This window comes from Dicentrarchus labrax, unplaced genomic scaffold (genome assembly GCF_905237075.1).
Source record: "Dicentrarchus labrax unplaced genomic scaffold, dlabrax2021, whole genome shotgun sequence".
In the NCBI taxonomy this organism is placed as follows: Eukaryota; Metazoa; Chordata; class Actinopteri; family Moronidae; genus Dicentrarchus; species Dicentrarchus labrax.
In genome coordinates this window covers 12401583-12418482 of record NW_026136724.1, presented here as the reverse complement: position 1 = coordinate 12418482, position 16900 = coordinate 12401583, and the positions used below count along the sequence as shown (strand labels likewise).

At 41.8% G+C, this 16900-nt stretch overlaps 2 protein-coding genes across 4 annotated transcripts in view; one reads left to right on the top strand and one right to left on the bottom strand.

Annotated features, from left to right (window-relative positions):
- Window positions 1–11397, bottom strand: part of LOC127359175 (protein PHTF2) — a 44101-nt gene extending 32704 nt beyond the window's left edge. For all 3 annotated transcript variants that reach the window (XM_051393013.1, XM_051393014.1, XM_051393015.1), the window contains exons 1-2: window positions 11181–11397; window positions 6817–6876 (exon numbers count right to left, since the gene is read on the bottom strand). The gene's annotated coding sequence lies outside the window, so the exon portion shown is untranslated. The remainder of the gene's footprint in view (window positions 1–6816; window positions 6877–11180) is intronic.
- A 364-nt stretch (window positions 11398–11761) lies between these two features.
- Window positions 11762–14559, top strand: LOC127359177 (transmembrane protein 60). The gene is made up of 3 exons (XM_051393017.1): window positions 11762–11937; window positions 12217–12338; window positions 12874–14559. The coding sequence occupies exons 2-3, from the start codon at window positions 12255–12257 to the stop codon at window positions 13189–13191; spliced, it is 402 nt and encodes a 133-aa protein (XP_051248977.1). The 5' UTR covers window positions 11762–11937; window positions 12217–12254; the 3' UTR covers window positions 13192–14559.
- Window positions 14560–16900: the final 2341 nt, after the last annotated feature.

Below are 16900 nucleotides of genomic sequence, written 5' to 3'. Positions count from 1 at the left end.
CCTTTGTCCTCTTAACATAAACAGAGACAGAGGAAGAGTTGATATCTCATTCACACATGAGAGTAACACGCCCATCCTAAACTCACATTCAAAACACTTTTTTTGGCTGCTCTAACAGAGACTTAAATTGTTCTGCAATCAGGAGAATAAACATTATAAATATCAGTTTTCATGGGGAGTGACTGGTGCTGTCACTTTTACCTACCACACGGAGAGCAGCTTGCACTCTGAAAGTCTAAAACTCCCAAATGTATAAATATCTACAAGAACTCGTTTCAGGGAAGAAAACAGAATTAGATATTTTTATTTATTGAGTCCAAGATACTCAAATTACTTCATAAAAAAAGGAGGAAACAGATGCACTTCTCCTGCACTGAATTTCATTTGCCATGTGTACATTTCCACAAAAATGTTAAGGAAAACGGTACCGTAAAGCCACCTTGTGTTTTGGTCGTTGTGGTGACTTTAATATACAACTAATGGACTGACCCTGAATACAATTTGCTGATGCAGCTTGGCATGACGCCATTTCCAAAGCATGATGTGTTGCGGGTTCTATCCAATAAAACAGACCCCCCAAATAATCAATTTAAAACCACCTAAATCAGAGAAAAGTCCTCACATTCAGGAAGCTAGACCCAGAGACCGTCTGGCATTTATACTTATTAAATGACTTAATGATTCATTTTCTGCTGATTAAATAATCCGATTATCAACGAAGGCTTTCAGAAACAGAACTACTTTGTTATTTGACTTTTTCCCTCCACACTCCCCGATTCCAGACAAAAACATGTTTTTCTTCTCGTCCCTACAGTTGGATGTTTGAGTTTCACTGTGCAGAATGATGTATGTGCAGAGTTTGACACTAGAAGAATGTTTTCACATTCATGTGCTGAAAGTAAAAAGGTTCTCTGTGCTCATTAAAAAGCTGACTTTAAAGGGGGGGGGCTATGTGACAGCACAAATAGTTTGGAAGTCAATCCTGGTACAGTATGTAACTTATGCAAGTGTGATGTGGAAACTTGAAGCCACCAGTGCACTCTGAGATCAGACTATCTTGTCCACAATTGGCGTATTCATTAATCATATTATTTGTAGTACTTTTTTAATGAATTTTTATGTGGAAATTGTAGTTTTTTGTGGAAAAAAACACATCAGACACATCTTTATAGACATCTGGTCTGTTTGAACACGAGGAGACAAAGAGGTGATCAGGTGCTGAAATACTACACATTTTTCTCTTATGGGAATCTAATAACATAATAGAAGATGTTTTGAGATCAGATCAACGTCACTGTCCACAATAGAAATTGTTTGGGGTCTAAATACTGTAGAGCAACAACTGCTAACAACTTCGTCTGAACAACAAGCTGACTGATTGCACAACCGCAGAACAACAAGGGTAAGCATGACGAAGAATAAAAACAGACATTTATCCAGACAGGCAAACCTATTGGAACGACACCCCGTCATTAGTGCAGTTGGACCACAAACAGCAGTGTTTTGTGTTTTTAACTCTCTCAGACTCTCGGAGAGCTTTAAGACTTCAAATCCTCCCCATCCAGTGACAGTGACAAGAAAAACAGGCAGATCCTCCCTGTTCAAAGCCTCAAAATCCCCACGTCGTACCTCAGTGTGATGCCAGCGCTGATTCACACACATTATCAGACAAAAACAGACTAAGAGACACATATTTATTGCCTAATACAGGATTAGCCGTAAACTGCTGGGTTATTATCGATGCTGGAAAACACAGAAGTAATAGAAATGGGAGTTCTTTCCGAACATAACTTTTTCCAAAACCACACATTCACAGTGTTCCCAAAATACACTGTGGTTTGCTAAAGGGTATTTAGAGAACAGAGCCTAGACAACAGACACACACACACACACAGTATGTATGTATATTCTGGTCTCAGGATTCATAAACATTGCCTTAGCTGTTTTCTTTTCAGAGTGTTTTCCTGTGAACCTCCTAGATTTGATGCCACATTTCTAACCCAGTATTATACATTTTAAAAGTTGTGATGAGTTCGTCCCCCGTTGGGCTTCCTCCACTTTATTTTCATACTAGTAAGCAGTTACAGCGAACCCGTGTCAACAAGAAAGCTTCGTTCACAAACACACCCCATTACAAAGCTCTCAAAGAATTTAACAACTTCACACACACACACGGACCCGTGCCAAGTCTGTCTGACCAGTGGTCTGTCTCAACTGACCCATTTACAGACAGAGAGGGAGAGAGAGAGAGAGAAAGCAGTCAAGAAAGACAGTGTGTATTATGTAGGCCACTGTTTACATGAGAGCTCTTTTTGTGTGTGTGTGTGTGTGTGTGTGTGTGTGTGTGTGTGTGTGTGTGTGTGTGAGTGAGAGAGCAGGAAATGGTTGAGTGTAATTGGCCATATGTCTCCTGCAGCTACTGTATGAATGTTAATGTGAATGAGCGCGGTTCCAGTGGTGGACGAAGTATTTATTCAGATCCACACTGTGAATATATTCCACTACAAGTAAAAGTCCTGTATTCGAAACCATATATACAGTGTTACAAGTTCGGATGTTGATATTTAATGAGGGCAAGTGTCAAATAATGAGGTAAATGTATGTTTCCTGTGAGCAAAAACTGCTCTGGATGCAACTTTTCTAACATCTTTTTCAACTTTATATGGTTTATCTGCTCCAGGCAGAGCAGCTGAGCACGCCCATGGCGAGCACAGGGAAGCGTTCAGTCTGTCGAAGTTATCCGACTGCTCTGCTCAGCAGTCAGCTTTCCCGGTTGTGAAGGAAACTTATATATTGTCTGTTTCTTCCATCTGATGTCCTGAGGCTTCTCTGCATCAACTCTCAGGGGTTTATTTAGTTTACTGAGGACATAATGGCTTTAGCTTTTAACGACTTTATCTCTCAAAAGTGATTAGCTACGAATTCCCCCATTCATGCTGCTCTTCTGCCAGCATCACCGAGGTCTCTTTCTTTCTCGTTTGCTGCGTGCAAGCAGTCAGTGGGAATGGCGTGTGGGGCGCGTTTGACCTTCTCTCACGCTTTGTATCTAGATCTGTTGATTAGGATGCTCCTATAGCTTATATGCAAATAGTTTGTTTACATTTGTAAATATTGAAATAGCTAGTTCTCGCTCTAGGGTGTTCTTATAGCTTCTATGTAAATAGTTTGAGCTAAATATTTGAATAGTTCTGTTGATTTTTTTTCCTCCTACTTTTTCCACTTCAAATATTTGATGTCAATGTAGTGAGTTTCACTAACATTAATAAGCACTGAAGTATCTGTATGCAAATTTATATCAGCGTATAAGAATCAGGAAGAGATTTAAATTGTACTGCAGTTTGCACTGATGCATTTATTGATCAAACAGTTAGAATAAAACTAATTACTAATTAGAAAACCTATTCTCTTGTGTGTGTGTGTGTGTGTGTGTGTGTGTGTGTGTGTGTGTGTGAGAAATGTTTGTTACTAGCCAGAATTTTGCTAAGGCAAACTGTTTTGTTTGGCATGTAGAATAACCTAAATCTAAAACCTGTAGTCCATTGGTACTTTCCAGCAACCAAGAACACAAACACAAAATCCCAACAACCTAATGAGCGTTCACAATGAGGGTGTGGTCAGTGTGTTTGAGAGTGTGTCTAATGGAAAATGTGTGTGTGTGTGAGATGAGGATTTCTTTTTATATAATGGATCCAATAACATGTAATGAGATTGGTTATGCAACCTGCCACCATCTGACTTTTCAATCCGACACTTAATAGTTACTCTCTTTGCTCTCAGAGATTAACACACACACACACACACCACTTACTTTCTATTCTTAATGTCTCACTTTACTGCAAATGACTAGGGTTGGTTTCCAAGAACCAGCAACACTTTGCACTCAGTTCCCAATTGTTGAAGTTTGTGAAGTGCTGACTAACAAATCTCCTCTCTTTCTTATTAGAAAAGCACAATTCATCAAACACTCAGGTGGTCACTGAGCTAAATGGAAAGGACGTATGCAATCTAACTGATGAAATGAAAATTATGAAATATGTCAGGCTTATTAAACTTCAGGGAAAGTGAGTAGTGTCGCTACATCACACAGCAGAACCATGCATTATATACTACTAATAATAAATGCATCAGTATTATTCTGCTCAGCAGGCGACTGATTGATCAGTGCATTCACTTCACAGCAATTAATCAAAGCAGGACGCTTTGCAGGGGGTGTAAAGATTAACTGATACATAACAGGAAATGGATACAGGAGTCAGGAGTACATCTACACACAACCAAATATCCTACCCAAATCCGACACGAGGCAAGGGCGTTTACCACCTGCGCTAAAGCTAAACTTAATAGATTTGATAAGCAATAGGGAAGGATTTAGAGAAGTAAGAGGATTTGCAACTAGATTCTGATTTGAATTGATAAAATTATGCTTGAGGGTACTTTAATTCAAAGTATTTTCAAAACACAGGAGCTTATTTCCCCCCAATAATACCTTAAAATGTATGACACTGTTTCTACAGAAGGAGAGGAGAAACGCATTAAGGTCAGTCAGTGTAGTGTACATTTCCTAAACCTTTGTGATGTGTAACTGTATATATGCTCCTCCATCCGCTGCAGCAGCATCAGGGCTTTTATTATTTGTTAGGTTTTAAATTTAGGGCGGAGGGAGGGCTCGTGTGACATTTGCTTTCTGTATTGAAGCCAGGAAATCTTAGATAGCAGTGAGAATGTCTCACTAGCTGTTGAAAGCCTCCACTCACAGTTCACAGGTGGGCGACTTTCAGAAGCCACATCTAAAAGAAAATATCAGTGTGGGCTATAAGACAGCCACTACAGAGAAAAACAGAGGGCTTTTTAAACAAATTAATTTAGGGCTTGTAGACATGCACATGTGGAGAGATGGTGGAGTGATGGGCTGTCATTTAGTGGAATGGGTGCCTTGCTCACGGGGCATCTGGGCAGTGCACAGGAGGTGGAACTGGTCAGTCCACACTCCATACTGGACTTAAACCGCTGACCCTCCAAGTCCCTACAGTCTGAGCTACTGCCGCACCAAAACAGGTTGTTTTGCTTGTTTATCCGCGGTACATGGAAACTAAGCTGCTAACTTTGGCGAGGAAAAAGCAGAAAAGGCTGTGGTCAGACAAGTTTAGCAGACTTCAAACACGAGGTTGCTGCTGAAAGCCCCTCTGGCACTGATCGCTATCGGAGCTACAGCTGACTGCAAAGCTGGTTTTCAGACAGAAACATTACAGAGCAGAACGGGGACGAAGCAGAATAGAAGAGGTGTCAGAAGAATAGAGAAGAAGAAGAATAGAGAAGAAGAAGAATAGAGAAGAAGAAGAATAGAGAAGAAGAAGAATAGAGAAGATATGAGTGGAAAATGCTTAGGCTAGCTTATGGCTGCTAGTGTAATGTTTCTCTGGGAGGTCTAATGAAAACACGAGCACAAGAGGAGACCTCCTTCATGAGTCTCGTAACTCGTGATGTGTAACACGAGCCGCTCCCTCTCTCTCTGCGTGTTCTATATTTCATGATGGGTGCAGGTTACATCTCTGAGCTGGGCCGAGGGGGCACGTGTGTGTATTTAAGTAAGTGTGTGTATGTGTGTGTGTGTGTGAGAGCAGGCGTGCCTGCCTTAGGTGGAATATGACACCGCTAGGTCGACGATAAAGGGTCGAAGGTGTCAGGGGGATTCTCACAGTGAGTGTGTGACACATCGGTGGGACACGGGGATCAAGTTTTCCGTCATGTAGGGTGAATCCCTGACAATCTCATTTAACGCCAAATGAGACTGAACTTGACCTATACAGGGCTTGATCATATAGCAGGTAACACACATGCACACACACAGATACACACACACACTACAGATAGTTAGTTCATTAGTTATTTAGTGTGTTGCATGTATAAGTGCCCAGGCTCCATGGGCTTTGTTATGGTGAAACATTTGTCAGACAAGAACATAAACATATAACATTACACACTGTAACTTAGCACTATAAGCCAGAAGAAAAATGTAAAAAATATGGAGAATATTTTCATTTAAGACCGCAACTACTCCAATAATACTACAACAAAGTCACAAAATATAACACCAACAAATCTTTTGACAGCAATCCCGAGGGAAATCAGACCGAAACTGCAGGACCACTGACTGACATTTCCATCCGATCAGCCATATTATTGATTGTTCAGGCTATTAATCATGTATTGTGACAACCTTGAAACTGAACATCAAACAACCGATTAGGAATTTGGTCTGATTCTGAAATTATTCGGGGCAACAACTTCAGGATTAACTTTGGGCTAAATGTGTCTTAAGATCTGAAAAGTGGTGGTTTGTCAATGTCAACTGTCGTGTGTGAAAATAAAATACGATACATTTGTGGGCAAGTAGTAGGAACATGGAGCTACTCCGTATATGTGTGTGGGCCTTTGTTGGAAAGCAGATGAACCACAGATGAACTGAAAGAACTGAGTTGTACAAACACACACACACACACACACACACACACTATAAAAGCCCTATGTTTGCCACTCGTACTCTCCTCAGAGGGGAAGTATGTCCTTTTTTCATATTCTCTTCTTTCGCAGAAAAAATGAACAGTACGATGAATTACTGTTGCTTTTTTGCGCAGGGTCACTGAGTGTGTGTGTGTGTGTGCGCGCAGACAGCTGACACCCTCACAGCAACAGAACAGGGGTTGTTGAAGCATGCGGCGCTCAAACAAAAACAGAATATGTAGAGTTGGGGGGGGCTCCAACCTAGTAAACACACGCGCACGCACACACGCACACACACACAAAGAGAGAACTCACCTCTAGTCAGGCCCTGTAGCTGACTGGTGTTTCGTCCTCACGGCCAAATTAGGTCAGGAGCTGGAAAAACAAAGAGAGACGGTCAAGACTGGGACGATCGCATTTGAGATTCAAAGCAACAACAGCAGTGTGTGTATGTGTGTGTGTGTCTGAGACTCTTGCATGCAAGTGGAGCCAGTCACTCAAAGTCTAATAATAACTTAATCTAATTTCTGTGTAAACAGGAGTTTCTAGTGTGTGTGTATTCTGTGGAATTGGGCTTTGGCTGGTGTCCACATGATTAGGTTTAAAAGCAGCATGTGTCTCTTGCTGAGCTTCACACACACACACACACACACACACACCAATGTTTTACGCTTGGAGGATTTACCAGAATTAACTAAAGAAACAATGCTTCCAATATATGCATCTAACCATAACTCTCACCCTCAGGCACTAAAAGAAGCCTTTAGCAAGAGACGTAGGAGTAAGGCAGCACAGGAATCATAAAACAGTCATATGTTCAGTAAAACTGGAAAGTCAATGTCAATGTACCAAAGTGACAGCTGACAGATAAACCCTATTAAAACAAACCCACTACCATTAGCCAAGCTAAAAGGGATGACTAGCATCACAACCAGATGGACTCATGCGAGGACATTCTTAAGTGAAAGAAAGAGGCCGACTCATCATAACACAACCTCAAGTGCAGGTTGCAAGTGGTTGGGAATCCAGATGTGCTTCTGTGGGGAGGTTTTGTAGTCGGTTTCACTGAAACCAACATCCCTCCCTGACAGAAGTAGCAATAATAGAGAGGTTTCTGTCAGACGGAAGTTTATAGCAGCTGAAACGGTGTAAGGACTGGAAGTCTAGTTGGAGACTGAACCGTGGAGAGCAATGGAAAGTTTAAGAAGTGCAGTGGAATAGGATTATATTCGCTCTGATAATGTGGAGCAATTCCAAAAATAGACATGATGCAATGTAATTTTAAACATTGGAATTAAACATTTAAAGACACTAAATTAATAAGGCCCTGAGTAGAGTAAAAATCGGCAGGATCAGCCATCGATGGTACAACTGCACAACGAATGCATTATGAAAAGAGATGTCTAAAAAAGGTTGACTTCACATCTCCACCTGCGATAAGTCATTCTACAAAAATGCGCATCAGTAGGTCTTTCTTTACAGCGGACATTTTTACTTGTCATACGAGGAAAAGCACAGGTGTTACAACATTCACGATGACTCTGTTGTATGAAAATGTCCTGGTAAGTCATGACTGCGAGCGTGCACAATATGAGCACCCCGACAGTGAAACAGCTAAATTAAATATGTGCTTTTTTCCTACTGAGACATGTTAAAATGTGTTCTGTGTCCAAAGGATAACACAGACATTTGGGATCAACAACACAACACATACAGCTCCACAGTCAAACTGCCCCTGCTGTAGATCCTGTCTGTAACACGGGATTTCATAGACTTCAACGCCATCGTTAACACACCATTCCACCGCAGCACAGTAGAGCTCGTAATGTGGCACTTCTCTCTCTCTCGCACTTGACCTTTCCCTCTGACCTTTTCTGCTCGCACTCAATAACGGCAACGGCTACATGGCTACGAATCATATCACTGCCCCGACGGGCCGTTCTGCAGCTCCAACAGAGGATGATATGGCAGTCTAGTGCGTGATGTAACTACATTGCAGCTGATGATGTAACCAGCTCTGCGGGCAGATTCGAGCCGCACAATACACAGAGCATCGTATGAGTGCTCCTCAAAAGAGACAGACAGACGGACGGAGAGAAAGCCAGAGAGAGGGACAAGAAGTAAGAGGAGAGAAAGAGAGAACGAACGAACAAAAAAGGCACACGCTGGTTAGACAATAGGCAGCAGTCTGGATCTGTGGATGCTACAATCACACACATTGAGACACTCAATCAAGTAGTCAGTCAACCACTACAAATCACTTTGTTCAAATGCATGTATATGCAAATAAAACACACACACACACACACACACACACACACACACACACACACACACACACACACACACACACACACACACACACACACACACACACTCTGACTGACTGACCTCGGGTTCATGAATGCTGCAGAAATGCTCCACAGCTACATTGACTGACAAGTAGTACCGGCCCAACAGATGCTCAATCAATCAGTGTCTCAAAGGCTCGCACGCTGCGTACTCCCCATCCATAACGTGTGTGTGCATGCAGGTGTCTCAGAAGCCCCCCCAGGGGATCCCAGGTCTCTAAGACGCTAGCGGGGTGAAAGGCAACACCGGTCCTGTCAGCACTCACACGCACGCAGCAACAGTGATTGATCCTCACTCATCAACCGGCTGTCAACAACTAAACACAATACCTGTTTGCAAACTTTTGCTCTTGCAACTGCAGCTTCCTGTCATTTTTTCATGACTTGCATAAACAGGCTCAATGAGGCTCCTTATACTTTACTGAAACCCATCTCTGATCTCACTGGACAATATTTTGTTGTCATAAACGGGTTTAGCTGAAGTGTGAAACTGCTGTTAGGATCGTCAAACTGTCTGAGAAGGAAAGCATTCACAAAGACATTTGCCTAAATCAAATTAGAGGTTTCCAGCATTGTTACATGATATCCCACGCATTTGATTTACAGAAGCGCTTCCTGAAATATTAAAATAAAATGCTGCCATACATGTCTTACCTGCATACCTGACTGCCTGCAGGTGAAAACAACACAGTAAATTATTGGCTGCAGTCCGAACACAGTCGTGTCTAGCAGCAGCAACAACAGACGATACTGCAGTTGGTGGTTTATACCAGGTCGTTGTTGTTGTTTTATAACAAGATTTACTACTCAAATATAGTCTTATCTGTTCCCCTTCTTTAGCCTTCACTGATATTCTGACTTACAATAAATCCATATTTCATGTCCAAACTACAGGTTAACAGAACAACTATAAAGATGTTAAGCTTTTAAAAAAGGGTTTATTTGACTGTCCCGGCTGTTGGTTCACGTTATGGATTCGTACAGGACTCGGTGGTGAGGAAGGTTAATTAAGGGGTCACATTATGATTGCAGTGGAAAATCTGGGTGAGTGATGACAGCGTTAGTCAGACACTGGAACCGACAGGCTGTCTGGATCGCAAAACCATGTTGGATAATCAGACGGCCTGCCAAACTGTGAGCCTGACCGCCTGCCGAAGCCTGCCACAGTTTCTACTCCAGTGACATAAGATAGATCGAGAAAACCAACACCGGTTAGAGAATGACATACAAATGAGAATGAGAGACTGATGTAAATTCAGAGAGGGGAGTGGAGAGGAGTGTACAGATTACAGTAGAAGGAGTTGATTAGTTTAAATGACCAGAATTGAACTGCTTCCAGCCTCTAAAATGCCATAATTTATTGTTTTTATTAAGTCAGATGACTCTAAACTTGGGATTTTGGAGTGTGGTTGCGCAAAAGAAGCAATTTAAAAGGCGTCACCTTCGGCTCTGTGAAATTGTGATGGCCATTTTCTCACATTTCCTGACATTTAACACATGAAACGAATAACTGAGCAAATAATCGGCTCCACCCCCGACCCAGTTAATGGTTTAGTAGTGGTGGATCCTAACACAGGTCTGTGGGGAAGACTAAAAAAAAAAAAAAAAAAGACATCTTCCAGCTCATGCAGTGTTTGCCATTAGTTTAAGGACAGACACTTCAGATGAAGAAAAAACCTAGGAAATGTTTAAAGCCATGGTGCTTGTTCCAACAGAGTTAGTGCTAAACAAAATTCAACACTGCCTCTTTTATATGAAGATTGTTTTTTTTTTTTTTTTTTAAATTGTAGTAATTATTTTTTAAAATAATTTCAGGTGAGTTGGTCCACATCCATTATATATATATACACACACACACACACACACAATGCTCTGTGGGGGTCCTACAATGGTAATAATGCTTTGTGGGATGGTTAAAAGTGTTTGAATAAAACAAGTAAAAGGCAGTCAAATGAAGTAATGCAGTACTATGGTGGGTCAGGGGGGTTTTAGGTTCATCAATAACGTTACAGTCGTGAAGCTAAATCCTATATAGTTCACGTTACAATGTGTGTTTTCACTCCATACAGTGCAGCGCCGTAAATCTATTAAAACACAGCTAATCTCGCAGCTAGCCTCCATGTAGATGCAGCCACGGTGTGTTTTCAGACCGTCTTCATGGTTCACTCCACACAGCCTGTCCCTCCTCCTCCTCCTCCTCCTCCTCCTAGCTCATATCATGCTACACAGTTAGCTACCCGGCAGGCACAAAGAGCCCACACAGCTGACCCTAATACTAAAATCCTGATAACCGCTGTGCAAACATGCCATGCATCCGCTCGGTCTTACCTCCTTGACGGCGACGGCTGGTCCGAGTCCCCCCCCCACGAGCTTACGTTGACCCAAAACCTTTTGCTTTAAAAAAAAAAAAAAAAAACCCAACAACGTGATTTTATGCCGCAAGGAGCCGAGCCAACGTTGTCCAGCGTCTGGGAGAGATGCTGAGAGTCTGCTCGGCGATGTTTGAAGCCGTCGCTTTTCCTTTTTCTGCCTCTCGCTGTGAAAAAATACAACTTCAGCCCGTAAAGCGCCGTGTAAACGCGCAACTTACGTTTTTAAGCCAATAAACGTTGACGGCGGTTGGTGAAGCCAAATGGGAAAGAGGAGGGAGGGGGGCTCACACGTCGCTCCGATGAATTCATTAGCATAAAAACTAATAAATAAAACAGCGCAATGTCGCGGTTTTAAGTAGCTGCGCGGTAAATAAACATATAAACGCAACCGGCGGGAGTAATGAAAAGAACTTTACTCACCCCTAGTGGACGTTAAAACTCACTACAACGAGATTGCGCGTTTGCAACAAACTTTACGGTTAGGCTCCGGGATGATGGACGTTAAAGAAAGGTGACGTAGCGACGTGAGGACCAATCGGCTTCCAGCAGGGGGGCGGGGCCAAACAGAGATCACGGACCCCTCTCTGTCTGTTGCTGTTCACGGACGCGTCTGTTGATAACCGTGTGAATTATGATAGGTAAACGTTATGCGTTTGGGTGTACGCCATAAGGGGAGACGAACATGTCGGCCACCGGTCTAGAAACACAGTGAAGTAAGTCGGACTCTGTTTTAAATGAATTAGCAACCTGTTAGCTCGATGCTACCTCGCTATTAACTAACGATGAATGAAAACAAAATGATAATTCCAGCTGGTGTCAGTGATGTGTTGTTTGTATCGACGATGCCACGTTTTAAGAAGCCTTTAGCACTTATTTTAACGTTGCTGTCTGTTCTTATATGTCTGATTTCTTGCCAAAATATTCAAAAACCCACACAATCCTAATAATGAGGTAGAAATGTCTGATTGTGTCTTCTGTTTTCTTCTGTCCAGCGTCTGTCCTCCTCTGATCTGTGTCCACAGTCAGTGAGATGTCTCTGGCTCAGAGGGTTTTGTTGACCTGGGTCTTCACCCTGGTCTTCCTCATCATGCTAGTACTCAAACTGGACGGGAAGGTAAAGGGGGGTTTTGTTTTCTCTCAGCTCCTGTGCATTGAGATTCGCAGGGTAGAAGTATTTCTTCACCCTTTATTGTAGTAGTTTGTAACATAAGTCAATCATAACTGTCAATGGACTGTACAATCTTAGTGTGTTTCATTTGTATATGAAATGACCCATCACACTGATGAGGACTGCACAATTAATCGAAACAATTGCAATATGCAAATCGCAAGAGCTGCAGTGTGTGACAAAGTAGCTCTATAATGTTACTGCTGTTGTGCTGCAGAGATGCCCTGACCTATAAACCTTGTTCTTCAGATTTAAGAAAACATGCTTGTTTGGTACAGGCCCCCAAAAATCTCACATCATCATGAGTTTTAATCTTTAATTTGTGATCATTCCCACACCAATCTCACATCATATCACATGCACAATATCTGTCAAAATAATCACAATATGATGTTTTTATCATATCGTGCAGCTCTAACACTGATGGAAATAAAAACCTCAATTACACAACTGATATAATCTTGTCTCCCCCCTCCTCCAGGTGCAGTGGAACTGGTTCCTCATCTTCCTCCCCGTCTGGGTGTTTGACGGCATCCTCATCCTCATGCTTGTCATCAAGATGGCAGGCCGGTGCAAGCCTGGCTACGACCCTCGCAACGGCTCCCCGGACCTGCGTCTGCGCGCCTGGTACCTGACGGCCATGCTGCTCAAGCTGGGCTTCTGCCTGACGCTGTGCGCCAAGCTGCAGAAGCTGGCGGACGTGAAGCTGACGTTTGTGTGCATACCACTGTGGACCATGTTACTGGGGGCGCTGGTGGAGCTGGGGCTGAATATCTTTCCTGAGAGGAGAGAGGCCTGAGAGGGATTCAAACGTCTGGTTCAAACCTCAACATGAATCATTGGTACATATTGAGAATAGTTTTGTGTTTGGTTGACCATGACTTTGTGAAATTTGAGCTTTTTGTGTTGGCCTGATTATGTTTCCAGAGACGGCTGAGGCTCAAGCAGTAATCAAATCATTCTCTCAGACGTTGGTATTCATCTTAAGAATAAGAGACTGTGTAAAAATAAAAAATATAGTGTGCTCAGACGTCAGTGGAGTATGCTGCAAGGGCTTCGACAGGGCAGGGACTCTGCTGTCTGTGCAACTGAAGAGCTGCTATTGGATCGGTCGCAATCCATTTGTTTAAAAATGATCAAAATTGCTCTAAGATTGCTCTTCTTTACAAAGACAAAAAAATGCCATAAGGGGATCAACTGTGTGTATATATATATATATATATAAATCTACTGTGAAGCCTACACTGGAAGAAACATTAACGTCCTCTAATGTTTGCTTTTGTTCTGGTCTCACAATGCTCAGTATTGTTTATTTTCAGTGCGTATAAGCCAGGACAACTGCTCTTGTAAATGAACTTGGGGAGCTGAATGGTATTTAGTGAATTTTGACTCCACTTCCTTTATTTAAGCTGCGTAACTAATTAACTAGCACTCTTGGTACCAGAATCATGGAGTGTGTTGTTTTCTACATATGCTTTAGATATTTTGTGGCACTTTTTTCTTTTCATTCCTGAGCTGTGGAGAGTATCTGGCCAAATATTATTTCACAAGTTATGAATTAACTTCAGAAGGTGTTCGTGACAACAGCTCGGTATTGGCTGCAAGCGCCTAAGGAGTCAATAACTTAAAAGATCATTTAAGAAATTGCTCGGGACGTAAAAGCATCTTGGAAACGTCTTGTGATGTTTATTTTTTTTATACAAGCTACCGCCCCTCCCGCTCTGTACAAGGTCTCTTTTGTACCATGTAAATCATCATGTGCCCCATGAAAATGAGCAAGCTGTTATTAGGTACAAAGGTCCAAGTTCGCTTCGGGGGAAAAAAACAAAACCCTTGACATGTATCATACTTGGTGACCAAAGTGATTAACATTCAGATTAATGCGGAGAATCTAAATTAAGTTTAGGGTGTAAACTTTGAGTGCTTTCTACCAGCAGTTTTTAGTGTTAATTTCGTCATATTCCAACCTTACGGTACAACTGACACTGTGCGTGACTGACATTTGTTTTGTGCCATTCGATTGTCCATTAGTATTTCAAATACATTCTTTGCATTGTTTTGCACTATGTTGAAAATGAAAAGGAATGGCTGTTTTGAGATTGAAAGTATTTGATAATTAATGCATGTCTTGTAAAATAAAAAAATAAATAGTACTTCCATACTTTAACCTGTCTGTATTTGTCTCAAATAGTCACAATGATAGTAAAATAGTTGTAGAAGTGGTAATGAAACAACTTCATATTCAAGTGCTTCCATGCTCAGAAGGATCACATTAGTTACAGACTATGCAAAACAAAGTATTGTGGTTAGGGGGAAACTCCTGCTGGGACGTGACCTGATAGGAACTGTGAAGCAACCACAGAGCCAATGGCTGTGTGTGTGTGTACACTCTGCCCTTCTAGGGACACTTCAGCTCCTCTAACAGACACTGAAGTCTTTGTCTTTTCTGTCTACATTAGTCTTAAAATATTGTAGTATCATATGTTCATATATTTAACTGGATGAGATCAATGTTTCCAGTTGCCAATCTGTATGTCCACAGAGCTCCAGTTGTCTTGACACTAGAGGAACTGAAAGTATGGCTGGAAATTATTTACAAACGCACAGTACGGGACACATTTCCAGAGGGCTTCGTGCAGCCTGAAGCCAGTTTCCAAAATGGAAACAGCTCGAATCAGACGCCACACCCTTAACACTGGCCATCATCAGAAAGACAGATGAGTAATACTGTATGAGCTGAAGCTTGCAGCGTGTGTTTACACTGCAAGCTTGAGCACTGTTTTTTAAACGTGGCCCATATCAGATTCAAATGTGAACACTCCTGAAGTGAGTCGCATGACGAATGCAGATCTAGAGTGACGTAAAAAGTCACATGAATTCACACTGAGGTTGCACCTGTATCTGATTTGGATCACATATGAAAGATCAGATTCTGTGTGATTTGTGCTGTTTATACTGCCATGAAGGAAAAAAAAATCAGATTTGGGCCACCTTTGCCTGCAGTGTGAACATAACCATAGTGTGCTTAATGTGCTATGGCTGGTGGAGCTTGTAATCACTGCACGTATGCTATGCTATTCTAGCTGCTTTTGTTGAAAACTTAGATCCGCCTGCTCTCATCCCACAATACCTAGTTAAATGCACTGATGTAGATAACTATTTACTCAAGCAAAATAAAATTTAAAGTACTTGTACTGAATATGTTACATTAACACATTATATGATTATAAAACACAATGCATTGCAAAGGATTTGTGACCCCTAACAAACGCGTCTAGTTGGAGCCGTTTGTTGTACTTCAAATGTCTATGAAAAAGGTAAAATTCTCCAATAATTCACAAAAAGAGCAAAGATTAGAGAAAAGTAAAAGAAAAATGAATACAAACTTGTTTAACAGAACTCCGTCTCTGCTACTCCAATCATTTTCTCATGACCCCTCACATGCATCTTTCGTCCCTTTGGAGGGGACATGACCCCTATGTTGGGAACCCATGGATTAAACAATCTAATTGTATATAAAGTAGTAAAACTAGCTCCAAAATGCTACTTAAAGTAGACACTGATGCATCAGTACTAACAATGTAAATACTGTAATATATAATGTCAGTCACAGAGGACATCTCTTGCAAGTACTTTTAGTTTTTCTACTTTACATTTTGCTGATAATATTTCAGTATGCAGGAGTATTTTTACATTATTCTAGTGGTACTTTTGCTTAAGTGAATTCTTCTTCCACCACTGGTAATATGAGAAGGAACAGTAATCATCCTGCAAAGTAGGAAAACCACATTTATTTCACAAAATAACTTATGGTGAGTGGTGTTTCTAGAGAATTTGGACCGAGGTAGTTTTGACCTCACGACTGAGTAGTGTATGCTCAATGCAGTCTGTGTGAACGCTGCACTAACATGGTTCAATGAGGGTTTTTTTCCCAAGTATTCCCTCCAAAATCCGCTCTTTGTCTCTGCTCCAACTTCCTGCCGCACTCCCACTCACTGTAAAGGTCAGCTGAGCTCCTCTGGCATGCCTGCTGTGTGTGAGAGTGCACGAAAGGATGGAAAGAGGAAAAAAGGGCTGTTTTGAGTTGGATTTGACCTGACACACACCAGCCCTGAATTATGGGGCTGCTGCATTGTGGTGTGTATGAGTTGTCTCCTCAAATCTCGCCCCGGTAAAAGTGCTGAGCTCATTGCCGCTGACTGCAGTGAGTGGGTGGCTTGTATAACAGAAATACAAAAACAAAGGCAGGTATACATTAGACAAAGGTGGTGGTAAAGTTTGGTCTTTAACCAACCACACGTCCCAACATGGAGATACAGTTTTTAAGTGTTGTAAGGTGCTAGTTAGATATAGGTTAGATATAAAGATATAGCCATTTCTGATCAACCTGTATTAGCTTAAATGAATAATTTCCAGTTAGCCCCGCCCACTCCCTGGTTTAGGCCACGCCCACCCTGAGTACAGATAGAGATAATTCAGTTGCTGCCCGGTTTGGCAGCAAAGTGGTG

Excerpts from the sequence above, each read along its gene's own strand:
- LOC127359177 (XM_051393017.1), top strand. The coding sequence starts at position 12,255 with ATGTCTCTGGCTCAGAGGGTTTTGTTGACCTGGGTCTTCACCCTGGTC. Across the intron at positions 12,339-12,873 it reads TACTCAAACTGGACGGGAAG|GTGCAGTGGAACTGGTTCCT; the intron begins GTAAAGGGGGGT and ends CCCCTCCTCCAG.